This window comes from Gorilla gorilla, chromosome 16 (assembly GCF_029281585.2).
Source record: "Gorilla gorilla gorilla isolate KB3781 chromosome 16, NHGRI_mGorGor1-v2.1_pri, whole genome shotgun sequence".
Classification (NCBI taxonomy): domain Eukaryota; kingdom Metazoa; phylum Chordata; class Mammalia; order Primates; family Hominidae; genus Gorilla; species Gorilla gorilla.
In genome coordinates, this window is record NC_073240.2 from 74,940,825 (window position 1) to 74,963,865 (window position 23,041).

At 50.4% G+C, this 23,041-nt stretch overlaps 1 protein-coding gene across 2 annotated transcripts in view; it reads left to right on the plus strand.

Annotated features, from left to right (window-relative positions):
- The window catches only part of PML (PML nuclear body scaffold), a 52,143-nt gene extending 45,452 nt beyond the window's left edge, over positions 1-6,691 (plus strand). The window contains exons 7-8 of one of the 2 annotated variants that reach the window (XM_019010262.4): positions 2,909-3,059; positions 4,141-6,691. In XM_019010262.4, coding sequence (XP_018865807.1) covers positions 2,909-3,059; positions 4,141-4,928 — 939 coding nt within the window. In that variant the 3' untranslated portion in view covers positions 4,929-6,691. 2 annotated transcript variants of the gene reach the window in all.
- Positions 6,692-23,041: the final 16,350 nt, after the last annotated feature.

The following is a 23,041-nucleotide window of genomic DNA, read 5'->3' on the forward strand; positions in this document are numbered from 1 at the left end:
TGAAAAAATCCTGGCTCTCACGAGGCTCAGCCTGAACACAGTTTTGCATTCAAAGAAACAATGTCCATTAACCAAGTATAATAAAGAAATAAATCCCAGTATTTACTTGCATCTTTTGAAAGAACATTAAAGGGAATCCAGCTCATAACCCCAGCAGCACTTCTTCAGTCCTTCTTCCCCTTTTCTTTGGCGCCTGGCATCTCTCACTGCATAGCAAAGCTTTCCCCCTTCATTCCTGGTCCTCACACGCAGGCTCAAGGCTCTGTTTCCCATCTTCTTTCTTCTGTCCCCCTTCCTTTTCTCTTCCAAGCAAATCTAAGTCTTTTCCAGTGACTGTCCCTCTCTATGCTCCCCCGACACCCAGTTATCCTAATTTGCAGAATAAGGCCAAGGTGTGGGGCCTGGGGGCAGAATGGGAGAGTCTCCGCTAGTGAGCAGGGAGGGGAGTATGTTCCGCACCAGGCCACTATGTCTGATGGCCCTGCTGGCAAACCTGAGTCTTTCAGAAAGTCTTGTTTAAATGCGTCAGCACTCCCCAGCCGTGATGCTGGAGTTTAAGGCGGGGCAGGGGAGAATTCTGAGTTTACAGCTGGCTGGAGTTCCAGTGAGACCAGCTCCATGGGTGGCCATACTTTATGGAAGTCCCCAAGGGCAAGAGGAATTTTGGAGGAAGTGAGTCAGGGCTGAAAGATCCAGCCTCTCCTCCATTAACAAGCTTGGTGGAAAGGGGGTGTCCTTTTATTAAAGGAGACAGTAGAGGTTTCTTAGAGAAGGCAGCTCGAGTAAGTTTAGGACAAAGGACATTTCCCTGGCCCCGGGACAATGGAAGGCTCTAAAAACAAGGTTCTAGTGGCTGCCATAAATGACCCTGCTATAACGATGGGAGGGGTGGCCTAAAGAGACAGCACTGTGGCTCTCCAGGGAGCTCTCCTCTTGGAAGAGCAGATCTGAAGGTGGGAAGACTGGTTCTAAGGCCGAGGACATTGCCCCGAGCTTTGTGGAGGCACTCAGGAACACAAAGGGGCATTTGCAGTTGGGTTTGGAGCAGGAAGAAGAACGAAAAAGAGAAAGTCCTGTGTGCCATGTCAGTGGGTGGCAGCATGGACTCAGCCTCAGCTATTGGCACCAGGGATCTGAACCAGGGAGGACCCAGAAGGGGAGCCCAGCCCCTCCGCCAGCTTGTGGGAGAGCGCTGCTGCCCGGTGAAGCCTGGAGAGAGGAAACAACTGGATTCTCCCAAAGCAGGAGAAGGTGGAGTCTCCAGCCACCCAGCTACAAGCTAGGAAGACGCTTTGTAGAAGGCTCCTTACAGGGAGGAAACCGAGTTGGAAAGGCGAGACAGCAGTGTGGGCTCACCCGGAGCAAGACGTGTGAAATCAGCCTTTGACAGCGTGGCTGAATGAGGATCTGGAGATGCGAGGCGCTGGGCAGACTCTCTGACTAGATCCCTGGATATGAAGAGGCAAAGCCAGCTCTAGATGGATTCATAGTGAGTGTCTGCTTCTGACAATAACTGGCAGAAAGCTGATGAGCCTGGAGCAGGGCTGTGAAATGCAAATCCAGTGAAATCCAGCCACTCCTACGAAAACCCACCACATCTTAGGTTACTTGTGGGCGGAAACGCTTTTTCTCTCGGTTGAAGCTTGGTTGGAAGCAGATGTTTCACTTGGGCATTGGAAGGGTCTGGGGAAATGTGCTGCCTCCTAGGCCAGGGACATTAGCCAGAGGCCAGAATTAACTGAGGCTTCAGCACCAGGTGACACTAACTTCATTGAGAAGCCAGAGGCAATCCATAAAGAGGAAAAACCCAAGGCCTGCCCTGGACTCTGTCCCAGCCATGCTCCCAATTGGCCCTGTGATCCTGGCCATGTCTCTTCCTTGCTGGTCTCTGGCTAACGTCCACAGGTGGCATTCATGGGAGGTTCCAAGTTGGTCATCAAAGACTAAACATCTGGGCTTGGCAGCTGAGCAGATGATAAGCAATTAACTCTGTATTACCATCAGAGGCTCCACCTCCCTCTGTAGTCCCAGTCCCTTGGGAAAATCTCAGAGCTGGAGCCCTTCCCTCATCCTCTGACTCCCCACCCCATGGCTTCTCGAACAGTGTTCCCACCAGGACCTTGGGACAGGAGAGAACGCCTCACCTGAAGGACTCCCAAAACTCAGGTTTCTCTAAGCTGCTGGGGCAGATGCCAAGAGCCTCCACTGCTCTCTCACTGCCAAGGACCTGGGTGGCCACCTAGATGTGGCCTTCAGGAGGCCAAGCAGTCCTTCCCCTCGCCTTTGTGTAGGACACTGGCACCTCGGCTGACTTCGGGGACAAGAAAAGGCAGGCTCCCAACCCCTTCCAAAGAATCATCTGGGGTTCAAGATGAGGCTTCTTTCTCCCGTCCCAAGTTTTTGGTGTTTCTTCTGAGTCTGCTCAGAAAGATGAAATTAGGAGCAGACATCTCAGGTCCTGCCTGCCATAGCAGATGGCTCCTTCCCTGAGCCTCCATAAGCAGCACAGCACACTCATGCACACACCCACTGGCATTTTCTCTCACACTTCCATACACTTGTGTCAACACAGGTTCACAGCTCACACTTCACTGTGCATGCACACACAGACTTAGCACTTGGATTCATTCCCACACATGCACGTTCACAACCTGTGTGTGTCACCCTTCCTCCCCTACTCATGAGGGTGTATGCCCTGGTTCACACATGTAACCCTCACATGTGACACACCCAGTTCACATCCATTCATGCACACATACCTTCTCTTGTGCACACGTCCCCTTTCCCAGTGGTACACCCTCCTTCATGTGCACGCAGATGCCCCCAGCTATACCAGCTTGCTAGTGTTCTGCACAGGTGCTTGCCTTGGCCCTCTGAATCCCTGACACTTGGTTTTTCTGTGTTGCAGTCCTCCCGAGAGCTGGATGACAGCAGCAGTGAGTCCAGTGACCTCCAGCTGGAAGGCCCCAGCACCCTCAGGGTCCTGGACGAGAACCTTGCTGACCCCCAAGCAGAAGACAGACCTCTGGTTTTCTTTGACCTCAAGATTGACAATGAAAGTGGGTTCTCCTGGGGCTACCCCCACCCCTTTCTAATTTAGTCTCTGAGTCCCAAAAAGAAGTGCAGGCAGAGCCATCTGCCAGGCCCAGGAGAGCTCTGAGCTCTGGCCAACAACTGCAGCCAGGCTGGGCAGAGCACTCCGGCTCACCTGGGCTCCTGGCGTGTCATTTGCTGGCTTGAATAAAGATGTCCGCCTTATCCAGTGCCTGAGTGTGCGAGAGAGGCAGATGCCTCCACAAGTGCACCTCTGACCAGTTCTTCTCTTAGACAGAGAGCCTGGGGAACACACTCCTAGACAGAAACACAATGCGTGAGCTCATTGCCGTGAGCCCTGTCATCCAAGTAAGGCCTCTGGCTGTGCTACACGTTTCTGAGTAGAGGGCCAATCCCACAGGTGGCTGCACAGGGCTGCCCACAGATCCAAGGTCACAGAGGGATCAGACCCCTTATCCTGGAAGCCCCTCTACTTCCTCCAGTGCTTGCCCTGGCTCTGCAAATGCCCCTCCTTGAGCCAGAGCCCCAGGCCCTACCTTGTGGCGTGGACTCAACATTGGGGCTAGCCCAGCCAGACAGAAACAGCAAGTGTTTTCATGGTACAGAAAAGTCATTTGCAGACCTCAGTGGGAGGCTCTTGGCCTTGCTCTGAGTGGAGTGCTGTCTATGTCCCAGGGCTCTGACTGGGCTGGGGTCCTTGAGGGGATTGGAGGAAGGAGCATGGGATGGAGAGCTAAGTTCAAGCAGCCTGGGATCTCTAGTGTAGGTGGCTGAGGCTGATAGAAGACAGGAGGGACCTGTATCCATGGGGTTTGGCCAACTCTGGGGCCGGTAGTGGAGGAGGGGAGAGCTGGATCCCCAGCTGGTGAACAAAGTGTTTGGAGGGCAGCCGAGCCTCCCCTTCTGACTGCTATCCCATCACAACCAGGGTCAGAGCTGCATTTGGGGGCTGATGTGTGGCTACTGCCAGCAGACCCCAAGGTGAGGTCTCTAGATGGTGAGTCAGCAGCCCTAGAGGACCCCCTGCTCCCACCCCAGAGCTCTCTGTGACCCTGGGTCCTCACCCTGCCCTTCTCTCCTGCCCAGCCCAGAAGATTAGCCAGCTGGCTGCGGTGAACCGGGAAAGCAAGTTCCGCGTGGTCATCCAGCCTGAAGCCTTCTTCAGCATCTACTCCAAGGCCGTGTCCCTGGAGGTGGGGCTGCAGCACTTCCTCAGCTTTCTGAGCTCCATGCGCCGCCCTATCTTGGCCTGCTACAAGCTGTGGGGGCCTGGCCTCCCAAACTTCTTCCGGGCCCTGGAGGACATTAACAGGCTGTGGGAATTCCAGGAGGCCATCTCGGGCTTCCTGGCTGCCCTGCCTCTCATCCGGGAGCGTGTGCCCGGGGCCAGCAGCTTCAAACTCAAGAACCTGGCCCAGACCTACCTGGCGAGAAACATGAGCGAGCGCAGCGCCATGGCTGCCGTGCTGGCCATGCGTGACCTGTGCCGCCTCCTCGAGGTCTCCCCGGGCCCCCAGCTGGCCCAGCATGTCTACCCCTTCAGTAGCCTGCAGTGCTTTGCCTCCCTGCAGCCCCTGGTGCAGGCGGCTGTGCTGCCCCGGGCTGAGGCCCGCCTCCTGGCCCTACACAACGTGAGCTTCATGGAGCTGCTGAGTGCATACCGCCGTGACCGGCAGGGGGGCCTGAAGAAGTACAGCCGCTATCTAAGCCTGCAGACCACCACGTTGCCCCCTGCCCAGCCTGCTTTCAACCTGCAGGCTCTGGGCACCTACTTTGAAGGCCTGTTGGAGGGTCCGGCGCTGGCACGGGCAGAAGGAGTCTCCACCCCTCTTGCTGGCCATGGCTTGGCAGAGAGGGCCTCCCAGCAGAGCTGAGAGGAGGGGGTGACCAGCTTGGAGTCTCTGGTGGGCAGAGAGGGATGGGGTCCCTGAGCCAGGCCCCACCCATCACAGCATTCCCAGGTCCTGGTATCCAGCCCTCAGTTGTCATTTGGTTCAGAATCAGTTCCCTTTCTCTGGGACCAAATTTCCCTTCTCTAAACATCCTACAGAGAAGGTTCCAAAGCTGAGCACCCACCACCCTAGGTATGCACCAGACTCCTATTAGCCCCTCCTTCCAGGAGCTAGAACCAGGGAGGTCCTGAGTGAGGAAGGCATGACCTCTGGGCTCTCTAGGTGGCCCTGGTCTTGCCCCATCCATCCCACCTGCCACTACCTTGGGTGTCCTTACAGCTCTGCCCTGACCCCAGCCCCTGCCCCTGGACACCTGCTGACAGCTCCCACACAGAACAGTCTGAGGTGATGCTGGCTACAGCCCTGGCAGCCCATGGCGACTCAAAGTGCCTTCCAAACCAAACTGCCCCTCATGAGGTTAGGGTCCCCCACCCTCTACCTGCCCAGAGGCCAACTCTGTTCCCTTCTCCTTTCATCCCAGAGGGGCCTCATCAGCAAAGACAGAAACTGATGTTCCATGCATGTCCCTGCTTCCAAAGCCTGACCTTCCAAAGCTTGCTTCCTTCCTCCTGGCTGCACAGACACCTCTGCTTGGCCACAGCTTTGCTCTTTGGTCCTCAGGCCACCAGACCCCTCACAGCATGGCCCTTGGCTCTTCCTGCACTGCCCTCACCCTCAGCCGTCCCAAGGAGTGCCCAGCACTACTCAGCATGTAGTCCAGGACCTGCGGCATCAGCATCCCCTGGGAGCTTCTTAGAAATGCAGACCTGTGGGCTCTACCACAGGCCTCTGGAATCAGAATCTTCAGGGTGGGGCCCAGCAGTCTGTGTTTTAACAGGTTCTCCCGGTGATGCTGGTGCATGCTCAAGTTTGAGAACCGCTGCTCTCATAGACTGCTCCTCCAAGGGGAAGCAGTGTGGAACAGCAGAGAAAGTCCCGCCCCTATCTCTGACTGTGCAGTGAGTGTGGCCTAGGAACAGGTCCCTTCCTAAGCTCTAGTGTCCCCATCTGTAAAATGGGCTGATTGGCCTCCACGGTCAGAGCGGCCATCTGGCTGTGCCATCCTGCATTTTTAGGAATGGAAAGCAGGCCTCTGAGGCAGTGGACAGGAAGACTTCTCATCCTTGAATTCTAGCTCCCATTCCAAACTGTTAGTCCCCAACCTTGTGGTCACATCAGAGGTCAACAGCAGAACAGAGGCAGGTCAGGGTTGTCCGCTCTGATTAGCAGAACGACGGACCCTTCCTCCTCCTCCCTCCTTCCCATCCCTTCTCATTAGCTCCCTGCTCCTGGGATGCTTCCCAAGCAGCCCAGGCCTCTAGCCTCCATGGCTGATGACCTCAGCTTTCACACTGGTGAAATCTGTGTACCCATACTGCAGCCCCATCCCATGGGGCCCCTGAAGACCCACTGAGGAATTCCGTAGGGTCTTGTTCCCACGACCGGAGTGCTGGCTCTCACAGTGAATTTTGATGCATTTAAAATAAGATTCTGATGCCAGACTGTTAAAACAGGCGCTGGTTCTGAAGCACCGATGGAAACAGATTGATGCAGATGGAAGGAGGAAGGGAGACTGGGCCCACTGATTTCCAGCCCCACCACGTGTGCTGTTTTCAGATGTGATTGAGGGGTGTTCTGCCCTGCCTCCACTGTCACAGCCTTTAATAAAGATGTGAATCTTGAAAGCCTGATGCTCCAATCACAGACTCTGCTCAGCACCCCCAGAGGAACCACTGAAAAACCTTTTGCCTGGATAGGAGGGGGCTCTCCCAGGCATAGGCTTGTGGCCACTTGCCCAGCACAACTGTGTTTTGTGGGGCGTCTTTTAGGACTTAGCAGAGCTGAGAGCCCTTTGTTGCTCAATGCTGTGAGCCTTAAGCATGTGAATCCCCCCACATGACAAGTGGGGAGACCCAGGGTAGGCTTGCCTTTGGATCATCTCCAAATGGGAGTGCCACGTGGCGGGAAAGAAGCACCGATTTCAAGAATTACTTCCTAGAGAAAGTCAGGAACTAGAGACCAGAGTCTGCAGGAACTTTGCCACTGCCCTTCACTGGCTAATCCTGTACTTCTCTCTGTGTTCCTTGAGTGACAGGTGGTAAAACCCTTAAAAAGGGAGGTGTGGGAGGCCCAGGACTTTGGTAACAGGTGATGAATGTGTTGTCTTGGCCATCACAGGTGGAGCTTCAGTTAGTACCCGAGGGATTCCCCTGGCACAAGCATTATAGGAATTAGTCCACCACTGGCATGGGTGAGCAGCCAGGTAATGGGAATTGATCAGTGCCACCACCCTTGACCCCAACTACCATCCCAGATGCCCAGATTCCAGTCCTGGAGTTTTATTCTCTCAGCTTGATCCTTTGACCAAGAAGATCCAATCCCAATATGTCACCTGTGCTTCATCTTTGGACTATATCTCAGGTGTTTACGTGTCAACTAATGGGAGCTTACTGGGTTAGAAGTCAGGACACTGAGTTTCAATCCTCACTTAGTAGTCTGTGGCCCTCTTTGGCACATTAACCTCCCTCCTTGATCCTCAGGCTGCGCCTCTGTCAAACGGGAGAATGCGGCTCCTTTTGACTTCAAGGGATCTTTGTGGGAACCAATGAGAAAATGTGTGTGAAGATAGCTTTTTGGTATATTTTAAAAGTGCACAAATTTAAGATCTTACTGCTTTATAAAGTGCTTTATGAATTATAGGAAAATAAACACATTTTAGATCTTAGAAAAAAACAAAAAAACATGGGCTTGTCTTCAGGGTAGTAAAGAACAAGATCTGGGATGAACAAACAATTGTGGGGGTCCTGGGGTCTGAAGGAGCCAAGATCAAGGGGTCAACCATGGAGGGGCTGGGCAGGAGGTGGCACCGTGCTCCCAGCACACCCAGATGGGACATTTCACTCACTGGGGCCCGGAGTAGAGAACAAGCTTTCTGTGTGGCAGCTCAGCGAAGCCCTGCTCCAGGGTCTCCTTCTGAGGCCTGAAGTCATTTAAAAATCTGCTTTGCCCCCAACCCCAACCTGGCTCTTAGCTCCAGCAGCTGTCACAGAGCCTGGTCAGGCTGTTTTCCCACCCTCTACTTCCCCTTGTCCTGTCCCATGTCCACCCTTCTCCCTGCCCATGTCCACCGTTCTCCCTATCCCAGCCTCACTCTGACTCCTGGCCCCAACCCTGACCACTCTCCATGCCTCAGAGTCTCACCCTCAGCCTAGCCCTGCCAGCAGGCCCCATCTCCTCCTCTGACCTCAGCCTTGTCTCCGCCTCACACCCCAGGTGCCTCCAGCACCTAAGCCTAGAGTAAGGGGCTCCCTTCTCATCTTTCCTCACTCCTCACAATTAAGGAAACTCCATGGCTAGTGTGCATACCACCCGGGCTGGAATGCACCAAATGTCAAGTCAAAGGGGGTAGGACACTGGGGACCCTGCCTGGCGAGAAGGGGAGCTGAGCTAGGGCTGCTCCCGGACTCTGCCAGCAGAGGGCGCTGCAGCGCCCCCCCACGGTGCCTGGCAACGGGCGTGGGCCACGGTAGTGCTGGTGGTTTAAGCTCAGGCAGCTCAGTCCTTCCTAAAGTGCTGTGCGTGCTTCCTGTGGTATGGGAGATAACTGTAGATACGAGGCACGTGGAGAAACATTTGTTTTAAATGTTAAACCTTTTATATTTAGTTTAACATCTGTTAGAAACAATACAACCAGGCCATGCGCGGTGGCTCACACCTGTAATCCCAGCACTCACTTTGGGAGGCCGAGGCGGGTGGTTCACTTGAGGTCAGGAGTTCGAGACCAGCCTGGCCAACATGGTGAAACCTGTCTCTACTAAAAATACAAAAATTTGCTGGGTGTGGTGGCCCGTGCCTGCAATCCCAGCTATTCGGGAAGCTCTGAAGCAGGAGAATTGCTTGAACCTGGGAAGAGGAGGTTGCAGTGAGCCGCGATTGTGCCACTGCACTCCAGCCTAGATGACAAGAGTGAAATTCCGTCTCAAAAAAAACGAAAAAGGAAAAAAAGAAACAATACAACCAGCTCATCGAAAGTCTGATTTCTGGCTGGGTGTGATGGCTCACGCCGGTAATCCCAGCACTTTGGGAGGCCGAGACAGGTGGATCATGAGGTCGGGAGATCAAGATCATCCTGGCTAACACAGTGAAACCCTCTCTCTACTAAAAATACAAAAAATTAGCCGGGTGTGGTGGTGTGCACCTGTAGGCCAACCTACTCGGGAGGCTGAGGCAGGAGAATTGTTTGAACCCGGGAGGCAGAGGCTGCAGTGAGCTGAGATTGTGCCACTGCACTCCAGCCTGGGCAACAGAGTGAGACGCCATCTCAAAAAAAAAAAAAAAAAAAAAAATTGTGATTTCTGGGATCTAGTTGCTCAGAATGACGCCAAAGTGGAATTCTTTAAAGATCCACTTAGGACAAATAGTAAGTAACTCCACACTCGGAAGGGACACAGGTAGAGGAAAATTTATGACTGTGGAAGTGAACGGCCTGTTAATTTGGGGAAATACTGGGTTACCAGTGGACTTAGGGTGAGCTCTACAGCTAAGGATAGGGCCCAAGTTAGAACTGGGGTAAGGATGGGGTGGGCTTAGAATCGGGGTGAGGGTTAGAGCTAAAGTTCAGGGGAGGCCCCAGGTTAGGATTTGGGATTAGATCAGATGGAGGGGCACATTTGGTGCTTAAGGTTGAGAATAAACCTTAAGAATTAGGAATTGAGTTAGAATTGGGGTGAGTTAGGAATTTACTTAGAAATGGAGTTAAAGTCACTCTTCAGGCCACAAGTCTTTGTGACTTTAGTAACTGAAAAGTCCATGGAACTGTGAACAGATGGGCAGGAGCTTCTCGACCCCCTAATAGGCACCCCAAGTTCAATCTGCCTTTTCCCCCAAATCCTCTTCTAGAAGCACCTGGCAGGGGCTCTGCCTGAGCTCACAACTCCAATAAGGTCAATGTACACCAATCGGATTGGAGGGACCGAGGAGTGGGCAATCCTGCCCAGGAGGGAGAGCATGGGACAACCAGGTAAGACAACTGGGTACCAGACACGATTTCACCATTTAGCACAAGTAACCTTTAATCTTCCCAACTGTCCTATGTGGTTACAGCCCATCTTCCTCCTACAGAAGAGCACAGCAGGGCAGCAAGGCTGAGTACCTTGTCAGGGTCATTAAACTTGTATGTGGCAGAGCTGGGATTTGCCTGCGGGGAGCCTGTGTCTAGACTGGCACCATCTGTGGCCCACATCGTGGAGCGCATGGCCACGTGTTGGGGGACAGGCTGCCTGGTCTCTCCTTCTCTCCTTTCCGTGCTCTCCTGAGTTGTCAGTCTCAGGTGATGCAGAAGGCAGGTCTCTGGAAGCTACCCCCACCTTCTCATCCCTGTGCTTGAACTTTCATTTTAATTTTTTCGTTTAGGGCAGTGTTTCTGGACCTTTTCATAATTATTATTATTGTCCTCTTAAGGAGCATTTTTAGCATTTTTTCCCAATTGTGCCTCCCTGTATGAAATTTTAATACCATAGATACACTGTACATTCCATAGGATTTTCTAGATACAAGATCGCATCATCTGCAAATAGAGATGGTTTTACTTCTTCCTTACATGGACATATGTATGGACTGTGAGCCTTTGGAGGGTCAGAAACCATGGTAATAGCCAAGATGGTCAACTGCCCTTCCTCCCCTGCCTTTTCATCCTCTGTAGGGTGATAATGCCTCTGTTGAGAATGCATGATTTAGGGTAAGGCCCCACCCCGTTACAATGTAGGTAAGAAGTGGTCACGGGAAGGAGTGGGTGGGATGCGGGCTGCACCTCTATGTGGGTGGAGACTAGGTGGGCCAGGTGGAGGGAGATGGAAGGGAATGGAGATCCAGGTTTCTGAGAACACACTCGCCTGTAGTGGCCTTGGTCCTGGTCCCAGGCACAGGCACAGGCTGAGCCTGGGGCTAGGGGAGGAATGGGGCCAGTACCATCACTTATTTTTGTCTCTGAATCCAGATGTCAGCTCCAGACCCGCTGGACCTGAATAAAGCAAATACCTGTGGAGACTCTGTTGAGAGAAGAGTCTAGAATTTCAACAGATTCTCCCCATACTAAAAGCAAACAAACAAAAATAAAATGAAACAACCAAACAAACAAAAACAAAAAACAGGAAGTTTGGACGTCTCTGTTTACCCTTACAAAATGCATTTGCTGTCAAGTGAGGGGAAAATTCCTTCATTCTTGGCTCAAGGAACTTCCTTAAACTAAGACCAGCTGCCTGGACTGTGCTAAATTCAGTTTATAAATATTATAAATATCCCAAACTTGATAGCCAAGCAGATTACAAAAGCTAGCTAGCTAACCGCAGAAATTTTCCAAAACGCTAGCCAGTCAGACAAGTATGAGATATTGTGAAATCCTGTGTTGCTTGTCTGATTTCCTGAAATCATTCATCTCAGACTGAGTGCAGAAGGCCTGGGGGTGGAATTCAGGAGCACTGACTATCTCCTACAGTTCTAGAGCCTTAAAGCCCTGGCCGACCCCAGGGTGGATTGATTGCACAGTAAGTCAGACCAACCAGCTGGGCGCAGTGGCTCATGCCTGTAATCCCAGCACTTTGGGAGGCCGAGGCAAGTGGACCTAGGGTCATGAAGAAGGTGGAGGCACTGAGGCCCTGAGTGATTTTATAAAGAACACCTTAGCAAATATCCAGGACTATGGGTTCTTACCTTCACTCAGGACCCACAAAGCCCCACGTTCTGACAGATTTTGTTTATCAGACAAATTGCACTTAGTCATGCTTCATCCATTTTTCTCGGAGACTTCCCAGGTTACATAGACCTGAGATAATCTCCCCATCTCGCCGTCACCCCCCACGAAGACACTCCATGTTTCTGTTTGCAATACAGTCTTACATGGATCAATATTAGATTTTCATGGTGCTCTTTGCATTTTGCAACTATTGCTTAAGCTGGAGACCCAAAACGAGCACTAGCTTTAGAGTCAAAGACTCCTGGATTCCAGTTTCAGCTGAGAGACTGTGAGCACATCGCCAGCCCACTCTGATCCTGTATTCTAGTTGTACAATCACCTATTTCCCATCAATCGCAAGGCTGGAAAGAAAAGTGCCCACTCTGGCCAGTACACGGTAGGAGCTTAGTAAGCTTAAGCTCTCTTGCTTCCCCACTACCCTAAAGTGTTAGGGGAAAGACAGATGTGGGGAATGTCACCTGGGAGGCTCCAGCTGTATGCTTCACAATCCTACTGAGAGGTGACAGCCTGCTGGCAGCCCTGGCTCACTCTCGGGCCTCCTCTGCCTTGGCTCCCACTTTGGCGGCACTTGAGGAGCCCTTCAGCCCGCCGCTGCATGGTGGGAGCCCCTTCCTGGGCTGGCCGAGGCCGGAGCCGGCTCCCTCAGCTTGCGGGGAGGTGCGGAGGGAGAGGCGCAGGCAGGAACTGGGGCTGCGCGCGGCGCTTGCGGGCCAGCGCGAGTTCCGGGTGGGCGTGGTCCGCAGGCCCAGCACTGGGAGCGGCCAGCGGGCCCCGCCAGCCCCCCGCAGTGAGGGGCTTAGCACCTGGGCCAGCAGCTGCTGTGCTCGACTTCTCGCCAGGCCTTAGCTGCTTCCCCGCGGGGCAGGGATCTGGACCTGCAGCCCTCCATGCCTGAGCCTCCCCCCACCGCCCCGCTATGGGCTCCTGTGCGGCCAGAGCCTCCAGGACGAGCGCCACCCCCTGGTCCATGGCACCCAGTCCCATCGACCACCCAAGGGCTGAGGAGTGCCTGCGCACGGTGCGGGACTGGCAGGCAGCTCCACCTGCGGCCCCCGTGTGGGATCCACTGGGTGAAGCCAGCTGGGCTCCTAAGTCTGGTGGGGACTTGGAGAATCTTTATGTCTAGCTAAGGGATTGTAAATACACCAATCAGCACCCTGTCTCTAGCTCAAGGTTTGTAAACACACCAATCAGCACGCTGTGTCTAGCTCAGGGTTTGTGAATGCACCAATGGGCACTCTGTATCTAGTTACTCTGGTGGGGGCTTGGAGAACCTTTATGTCTAGCTAAGGGCTTGTGAATGCACCAGTCCGCACTCTGTATCTAGCTCAAGGTTTGTAAATGCACCAATCAGCACTCTGTGTCTAGCTGGGGGTTTGTAACTACACCAATCCACACTCTGTATCTAGCTAATCTAGTGGGGAGGTGGAGAACTTTTGTGTCTAACTCAGGGATTGTAAACGCACCAATCAGCACCCTGTCAAAACGGACCAATCAGCTCTCTGTAAAACAGACCAATCGGCTCTCTGTAAAATGGATCAATCAGCAGGATGTGGGTAGGGCCAGGTAAGAGAATAAAAGCAGGCTGCCCCAGGGAGCAGTGACAATGGTGCTTAGGTTGTTTTTGACGTTTTGGGGATTTGTTTTTTTTTTGCTCTTTGAAATAAATCTCGTTACTGCTTGTTTTTTCAGTCCATGGTGACTTTATGAGCTGTAACACTCACTGCGAAGGTCTGCAGCTTCACTTCTGAAGCCAGCGAGACCACGAACCCACCTGGAGAAAGGAACAACTCCAGAAGCACCACCTTAAGAGCTATAGCACTCACGGCAAATGTCTGCAGCTTCATTCCTGAGCCGGCAAGACCACGAACCCACCAGAAAGAGCAAACGCCCACCACCAGAAGGAACAAACTCTAGACACGCCGCGAGGCGTGTAACTGTAACACACACCGCGAGGGTCCGCGGCTTTATTCTTTAAGTCAGTGAGAGCAAGAACCCACCAATTCTGGACATGGTGCCAATGAAAATTCTGAATTAGGCTTCAGTTTACCATCTACAAAATGAGACAGGACAGGAGTGAGTAGGAAGAGGAGGAGCTTGGTTTTGTTAGTTTAAAGTGGGCTGGTCTGATTGTGTAACACGGGCTTTTATTGTTGGCTCCAGCCAACTCCCCAGGCAGGGCTTTACTTGCTCTGAATGTCTTTTGGCCAAGTCCATGGCTGTCCAGGGTTGGGGTGGGGAGGCGGGGTGGAGGAAAGTGGGGTGGGGGTGGGGTGGGGGTGGAGGGGGGGTGGGGTGGGGGTGGAGGAAAGTGGGGTGGGGTGGGGGTGGAGGGGGGTGGGGTGGGGGTGGAGGGGGGTGGGGTGGGGGTGGAGGGGGGTGGGGTGGGGGTGGAGGGGGGGTGGGGTGGGGGTGGAGGAAAGTGGGGTGGGGGTGGGGGTGGAGGGGGGGTGGGGGTGGAGGGGGGGTGGGGGTGGAGGGGGGGTGGGGGTGGAGGGGGGGGTGGGGGTGGGGTGGGGGTGGAGGGGGGGGTGGGGGTGGGGTGGGGGTGGAGGAAAGTGGGGTGGGGTGGGGGTGGAGGGGGGGTGGGGTGGGGGTGGAGGGGGGGTGGGGGTGGAGGGGGGGTGGGGGTGGAGGGGGGGTGGGGGTGGAGGGGGGGTGGGGGTGGAGGGGGGGTGGGCGTGGAGGGGGGGTGGGCGTGGAGGGGGGGTGGAGAAGCAGTTCCCCCATGTAACCTGCGGGTGGCACCAGAGCAGCGCGGGAGCCGAGGGTTCCGCTCCAGCCTTCCAGGAGACCCAGGCAGGGCGTGGTAGGGCGAAGCAGAGGTGGTGCAGAGCGCTCAGCTGGGCAGCAGCACAAGCGTGACTGCAGATCAGGCCGCACCGTTTAAAATGGACACATGGGTCTTCTGGCTAACTTCCTGTCTTTGGTAGGGTGATCATATGCTTTATCATCCAAATCCAGACACTTAAGAGAGTGAAAGGGGCACTATAATAATTGCACCAGGACAGCAGACATAACTTTAGCTGTACCTTGCAAACCAGAACGTATGGTCACCCTACCCTCCGGTCACTTTTTCTTCCTTGTTTCCATTCTTTTAATTTTTTTCCCTTTTAAACACACAGCATTATCTTTCCCTGAGCACCATTGTCTTTGCAAATGCTCTTGCAATCGGGATATTTTTGACCTGGCAACATGCATATTCAGTCTGAACAGTCTCTCTGAACCTACCCCAAAACCTGGTTTTAGCTTCCAGGCAGAAGACTCTGTTCCCTGGCTTGCAACCCCCATGACTCAAGAATGAAAGATGTCAGAAGATGTCACAGGTGGGACAGTGGCCCTTATCTCAATTTTGGTGCCTCTTTGCTAAATGTATTCCTGTAATTTTTTTTTTTTTTTTTTTTTTTGAGACGGAGTCTCGCTCTGTCGTGCAGGCTGGAGTGCAATGGTGCAATCTCGGCTCACTGCAAGCTCTGCCTCCCGGTTTTATGCCATTCTCCTGCCTCAGCCTCCCAAGTGTCTGGTACTGTAGGCACGCGCCACCATGCCTGGTTAATTTTTGTATTTTTAGTAGAGACGGGGCTTCACCACGTTGGCCAGGCTGGTCAGAAACTCCTGACCTCAGGTGATTTGCCCGCCTCAGCTTACTAAAGTGCTGGGATTACAGGCATGAGCCACTGTGCCTGGCCCTATTCCTGTAATTTTGTTCTGAGTGCTCATTTCCTTTGTCTCTTTTAATTTACGTATATTGGTTTATTGAATTGCAAGTAGACAAGTCCCATTAAGCAGGATTCTTGTATTTCCGAGATCATCTCATTACTCCATTCAACCCCAAATTAGCATGCCATTTATCCCCTTGTTTCTGAACTCTCTTCACTTAATAGTCTTGAAAACATCCATCCATTGCAAAAAGGACTCGAACTGTTCTCACTTCCATTTTTAGTTGATTCATTGATATCCAAGTAATGATTTGTCTAGGGGAGTCATTAGTAGAAAACTGTGCCCTTAAATTTAGTTTTATAGTTGGATTCTGCTAGTTAATATCTCTCTCTTGTCATTCTCACATTGCAACAAATGACTATGGTTCCTGTCTTAACCTAAAATCCAGGTTAGAAATTTGGTTTTATCTGAATAAGATATTAATAGATAATGTGAGAAAAATAATTTACTGAAACTTTTCTCAGCTAAGAATGACACTCATCGTCATTAAGCAAGTGGAAAATTGGGCTGTAAATATATAAACTCTTAAAATATTTAGAGACAAGATTTTCCTTTTTTTTTTTTTTTTTTTTTTTTTAGTAAAGCATATTTGCTATGGTTGGAATGATTGTGTCTCCTTTAAAATTCATACTGGAACTTAAACCCCAATGTGATAGAATTAAGAGGTGGAGTCTAGGAGATGACTAAGCTGTAAGGAGGAGCCCCCTCATGAATGGGATTAGTGACCTTATGAAAGGGCTTGAGGGAGCTACCTAGCTCGGTTTTCTTCTTTTGTTTTTCTGTCCTTTCCACCATGTTAGGACACAGTGTTAAAGGTGCCATCTTAGAAGCAGGAGCAGCCCTTGTGAGACTACAAACCTGCTGGCCCCTTGATCTTGGACTTCCCAGACACCAAAACTGTGAGAAACACATTTTTATTCTTTACCCGTTACCCAGTCTCAGATATTTTGTTATAACACCACAAATGGACTAAGACAGTATCTTACATACAGTGAGGTGCATATACCGTAAGTTACAACTTGGTACTATCGTTTTTTGGTTTGTTTTTTGTTTTTGAGATGGAGTCTTGCTCTGTTGCCCAGACTGGAGTGCAGTGGCAAGATCTTGGCTCACTGCAACCTCTGCCTCCCGGGTTCAAGCGATTCTCCAGCCTCAGCCTCCTGAGGAGCTGGGATTATAGGCGCCTGCCACCACGCCTGGCTAATTTTTGTATGGTAGTAGAGATGGGGTTTCACCATGTTTACCAGGCTGGTCTTGAACTCCTGACCTCAAGTGATCCACCTGCCTAGGCCTCCCAAAGTGCTGGGATTACAGGTGTGAGTCACCACACCCGGCCAACTCAATAGTATTTACATATGTGCACACTCATGTAACCACCACTCAGCTCAAGATACAGAATGTTCCCACGTCCCCTCAAAGTTAACCAGGATCCTGACCTCTGCAACCATGGATTAGTTTTGCCTGTTCTTGAACTTCATATAAATGGGATCATTCAGTATGTGCGCGTTTGTGGCTGGCTTCTTTCATTCAACAGAATCCTGTGAGATTTAGCCACGTTTTGGGTGCTGGTAGTTGTTTATTTTTCTGGTTGTGTAGTTTTCCATATTTCATTTATTACCCTGCTATTTTTGTCTCTGACTCAGTGTCTTTTGGGGCCTATTGGTCCTTTTTAGCTAGATTGATACTAAGCATCTTCTTATCAATGGAGCTTAGGACATTTTTAGAAGACGAAAGCCTAATAAACCCAAGCCCCCCAATCTTAAGCCAAGTTTCCTTCTCACGCCTGCTTCAGTTGCTCTTCTTCGTGTGGTATTTTTTCCCTCACAAAACTGATGGAAATTAAGAAACCCGAAAGCTCTTCATCATGTTATCAGCTTAGGGACGCTTGTCATCTGAATAACAGGATAGATATTTATCATCTGAAATGTTAGAATAACTAGAGCAAACACTTCCATAGCACTGACTGCTGTTCACAGTGCTTTACATATATTATTTTCCTCAAAACAACTCTGTGAAATAGACACTATTATTGTCATCCCCACATTTTAGATGGGGAAATGGAGGCACAGAGAGACCATGTAACTTTCCCAAGGTGGTAGGGCCAGGACTTGAACCTGTGTTTTCTGGTTTTAGAGCCTGCACCCTTCACCACCACACCATATTGTGTAGCATGATACTTCATGTGGTTAAAGTGTTTTCTTCTATTTACCTGGGAGCATTTTCTGAATAATTTGAATCTTATAAATTTGCTTCAAAGAATACAAGTAAATCAAAATGGAAGATCTGATATAGAATGTGTAGCATTCATGAATAAATTATAGAACTCTCTGGTTTTAAATAATAATCATTTGCTTCCCTTGTGACTTTTGTCAGGCAGGGCTGTAATGCGCTCACCTCATTTTCCTTCTCTTCAATGGGAGGAGATGGGCTCAGAGACAGGCACAATTTATCGTAAAATCTGATCACACTTTCCCTCACCATCTGGAAGCTGGAGGTAGGTTTGTGAAATCTTAATTGAGAAAGAGTTGAATGCTGCTTGTAGCATAGCGAGTTTAAAAAAGATGGTTTTTCTCCCCAATTCTGTTGCACAGGGCCCTGTGAGTTTTGGCAATTAACATATGTGGCCAACAGTTTTCTCACAAAGATTATCAGGGTTCTAGAGGAAATTATCTTCCAGTTTTAATCTGCTGCTTAAGTGCTATATTTCTTTATAGATGAACTAATTAATTCTTGGTCACTTGTTTTTATTAGACATTTCTCTGCCTCTGTACGCTGTGCTTTGTCTCTTTATGCCCAGCCCCGGGTTTTATCTTCTAACTGCAAGAAAAAGGTCATTGAAATTTTCTCTCTCTCTCAAACTCCTGGGTTCAAGTGATCTTCCCCTGTCTGCCTCCTGAGTAGCTGGCATTGCAGGTGTACACCACTGTACACACACACACAAACATGCATATATACACACAGACATCCAAATGTATACACACAGAGACATACACATATCCACACATACTCATTAGATATACATTTACACAAACACACGTGCACACACACATATACACACCTTGTTTCCATCATCTTCTCAGGACTCGGGGCTCTCAGAGAGTGGAAAGAGTCTCGTACCATGAGTCCAGGATCGACTGTGCAACCTTGCCCAAGCATCTTCCCTCTTGAGATCTTGTTTATAATAATAAACATCCTTACCCACCAATTAGGGTTATTTTGAAGATAGAAAGGATAACAGGGTGATGGCATGTTGTATAGTTTCAAATAAAAGTTAACATTGACCAAAAAAGAGGTCTGGCCTTTGTCCTAGACTCCTGGGACGTAACCATCAACATGTATGTAATACCTGATAGGAATATGTTTGCGTGGGGATCTTAACTCCTGATGGCTGGTCTAATAATAATATTTAGGGTGGGGACTAGCCAGGCCAGGAAAAGCAACTAAGTGATTTAGAGTCTGGGCTTTAGGTCATCCCTGGAAGGACAGGAGACTGGAAACTGAGAGCAGCCACATGGACAATCGAGCATGCCTCTGTGATGAAGTTCCAGTAAAAACCCTGAACACTGAGGCTTGAGGGAGCCTCACTGGCTGGGAATACTCCATGTGTATTGGCATATAGCAAAGCTGGGAAGGCAATGCACTCTGACTGCATGGGGAAGGGATAATGGACACTCCATGCATGGTACCCTCCTGGACTCAGCCCTATGCCCGGTGCCCTCCTGGACTCAGCCCGATGCCTGGTGCCCTCCTGGACTCAGCCCTATGCCTTTCTTCCCCTGGCTGATTTTAATCTGTATCCTTTCCAGGTAATCAAACCACAGCTATAAGTATAATAGATCTCTGTGAGTTGTAGCCAGTTCTTAGAGGTAACCAAGCAGAGTTGATCTACTGCCTGCTTGAAAAAGCTATTTAAAAATCCCGAAACCAAAGAAGACCAGATCCCTCATGAATCTGACCCAGCAGGTTTTGAAGCCAAAGCTGAGGGCATTTGAAGCCAAAGCCTGGCTAGACAGAGATAAGGCTCCTGGGAGGGAACAGGTGCAGTCCTGCTCAGGCTGCAGTGTCCCCGGGCTACAGCTGGACAAGGGCTCCCTCTGGGTCACAGCCTCTAGGGACAGAGTTTGGGGCAGGTCGACTGATGTGTAGGACTCTGGTGATGAACTCAACTGGGAAACTCTGTGGTAATGGGAAGAGAATGGTTTTGCTTTTCCAAATCATCTACCCGCTGTATGCTTGGATCCACATGGGAACTCAGTGTGGAAACTACATTTGAACAGCCTAAGCCTGAACTCTGGGCCATGTGTCCAGTTTCCTGGCCTCCAGCTTTGTTCACCCCTTATCCCCACCCATCACTGATGCCAGATCCATCCTCCCAAATGTCCTTTCATCATGTTACCCTCCTCACCACCTCATGGCATCTTCTACACAACAGGAAATGCCTCCCACCTCAGCCTGGCATTCAAGGTTCTTTTGATGTGGCCGCCTCTCACCACCACACCGTATCTCCCTGTGGGCCCTGCCAACTTGGATCAATTTTTCCTATCCATGAGCTGAACTTTCCCACCTCCATACTGTTGCTTACACTGTGACCTTCCTGTGCATATTCTTTTCCTCCCTCTTCCCAAGTCCAAATGCTATAGACTGAATTGTGTCTCCCGAAAGTTCATACTTGGAGCCCTAACCCACTATATGATTGTATTTGGAAACAGGGCTCTTGGGAGGTAAAGTTAAGTGAGGGAGGAGGGGCAGAGCAAGATGGCTGAACAGTAGTCTCTACCGATCATTCCCCCTGTGAGGTGGCTGGCTTCAGGTGAGACCCAGCACATTCCCAGCTATGGTGGCTGTGGTGAGAGATTTCTTCTGCTTGAGAAAAGCAGAGGGAAAGGTAAAAGGGACTTTGTTTTGCAGCTTAGGTACCTGTCTGGCCACAATGGGGTAGAAAGCACCAAATGGGCTCTTGTGGTCACTGATTCTTGGCCTTGGCTCTTAGACGGCATTTCTGGACCTGCCCTGAGACAGAGGGGAGCCCACTGCCCTGAAGGGTGAGCCCCAGGCCTGGAAGCATTCACAAGTGACTTAAGAGCCCATGGGCCTTAAGAGAACATCGACAGTAGCCTGGCAGCACTCCCTGTGCGCCTGTGGTGGTGGCCACAGGGTGAGGCTCCTCTGCCTGTGGAAAGGGAAAGGCAGAGTGGGAAGGACTTTGTCTTATGGTTTCAGTGTCAGCTCAGCCGCCTTAGAATAAAGCACCAGGTAAATTTCTAAGGTTTTTGACCCCAGACAGCATCTCTGGACCCGCCAGGGCCTGAGGAAACTCGTTGCCCTGAAGGGAAAGACAAGCCCCTGGCTGGCTTTGCCACATGCTGATGGTAGAGCCCCAGGGCCTTGAGTGAACATAGACGATAGCCAGGTAGTGTTGACAGTGGGCCCTGAGTGAGACCCAGTGCTTTGCTGGCTTTAGGTCTGACCCAGTGCAGTCCCAGTGGTGGTGGCCATAGGGAAGTTGTGTCAGCTCACCCCCAGCTCCAAGTGGCTCAGCAGAGAGAGAGGGAGGGAGGAAGACAGAGAGAGAGACAGAGACAGACTGTTTTTGGAGAGAAACTACAGGTAGAGAATAACAGTCTCTACTGCCTGGTAGCCCAGAGAATTCTTCCAGATCTTATCCGAGACTACCAAGGCAGTTCCTCTATAAGTCTGCAAGAACCATAGCATAACTGGGCTTGGAGTGTCCCCTAATAAAGATACAGTTGAGATCACAACACCCACATCCTTTCAAATACCTGGAAAGCCTTCCCAAGGGTGGGTACAAACAAGCCCAGGCTGAGAAGACGGTGGCAGTTTGAAATCAGCCATGGAATATTTGCACCACCAAAAATGGCAAACACTACAGAACAGACTTCTGTTCCCTCCCTGACAGAGAGCCCCTTGTGTAACAACAGCACACCACTGCCCCATCCCTGAGCAGAGCGCTGTGTGTTGCAGCAGAGTGGGGGCAGGTGTCTTCTCCCTTGGGCTACAGAATACACATTTTTTTCCTCAGCACATGGATCATTCTCAAGGATAGACCATATCTTAGGTCACACAACATATCTTAAAACATTAGAAAAGAGTGAAATAATATCAAATATCTTCTCTGATCACAATGGAATAAAACTAGAAGTTAGTAACAACAGAAATGTTGGAAACTACACAAACATGGAGATGAAATAATATGCTCTGGAATGACCAGTGGGTCAATGAAGAAATTAAGAAGGAAATTGAAACATTTCTTAAATAATAATGGAAACACAACATGCCAGAACCTATGGGATACGACAAAAGCAGTACTAAGAGGGAAATTTACGGCTATAAACACCTACTTTAAAAAAGTAGAAAAGCATCAGATAAACAACCTAACAATGCATCTTAAAGAAATAGAAAAGCAAGAGCAAACCAAACCCAAAATTAGTAGAAGAAAAGAAATAATAAAGATCAGAGCAGAAATAAATGGAATTGAAGTGAAGAAAACAAAAGCATCAATGAAATGAAAAGTTGGGTTTTGGAAGAGATAAATAATGTTGACAAACTTTTAGCCTAAGTAACACTAAGACAAAAAGAAGACACAAGTGAATAAAATCTAAGATGAAAAAGGAAAATTACAACTGATACCGCAAAAATTCACAGGCTCACTAGTGGCTGTTATAAGCAATGTATGCAAAGAAATAGGAAAACCTACTAAAAATGGATACATTTCTAGACACATCCAGCCTTCCAAGATTGAACCGTGATGAAATCCAAAACCTGAACAGACCAATAAGAAATAATGAGATTGAAGCGGTAATAAAAAGTCTCCCTGCGAAGAAAAGCCTGGGACCTGGTGCTTCACTGCTGAATTCTACCAAACATTTAAAGAAGAACTAATACCAACCTTACCCAAACTATTCCAAAACTAGAGGCCTTACCCAACTATTCCAAACCCATTCTACAAGGCTAGTATTACCCTGATACCAAAACCAAAGATACATCCAAAACAGAGAACTACAGGCCAATATCACTGATGAATATTGATGCAAAAATCCTCCACAAAATATTAGCAAATTGAATTCATCAACACATTAAAGTTGGGGTGCAGTGTCCCAGGTTCACTCAACCCTTCCCCTTTTCCTGCGTGTGTCTACTTTGGCTGTGCTCCCAGGTGGCAGTGGTGGCGGCAATGTTGGTGTGTGGGCCTCCCAGGACAAGGGGAAAGTGAGTGTGCCCTTCTCTTGCCTCCTGCCAGGCGTCTGTAACCTGGCACCAGCTCCGGCCAGGTCTTCAAGTAAGGGACCTGGAGATATTCTTTTCCAATTTCTGGATTGGGAAATGGAGACAAATTCTGGGTACTAGAGTCAGAACTAAGATAAGGCTGAATCGGGAGAGTCTGGGGTCCTGAGAGGCCAAGACCTGAAACCCTCTAGATCGTGTGGGGAGCTGGGTATGTGATCTGGCCAGTTGTTTCTCCCTGTGCCTCAATGTTCCAGGTACCCTTGGAGGGACTGAGATCCTGGGGATGCCTGGAGCCTGGCTGCATGGCCTGGCCTCCCTG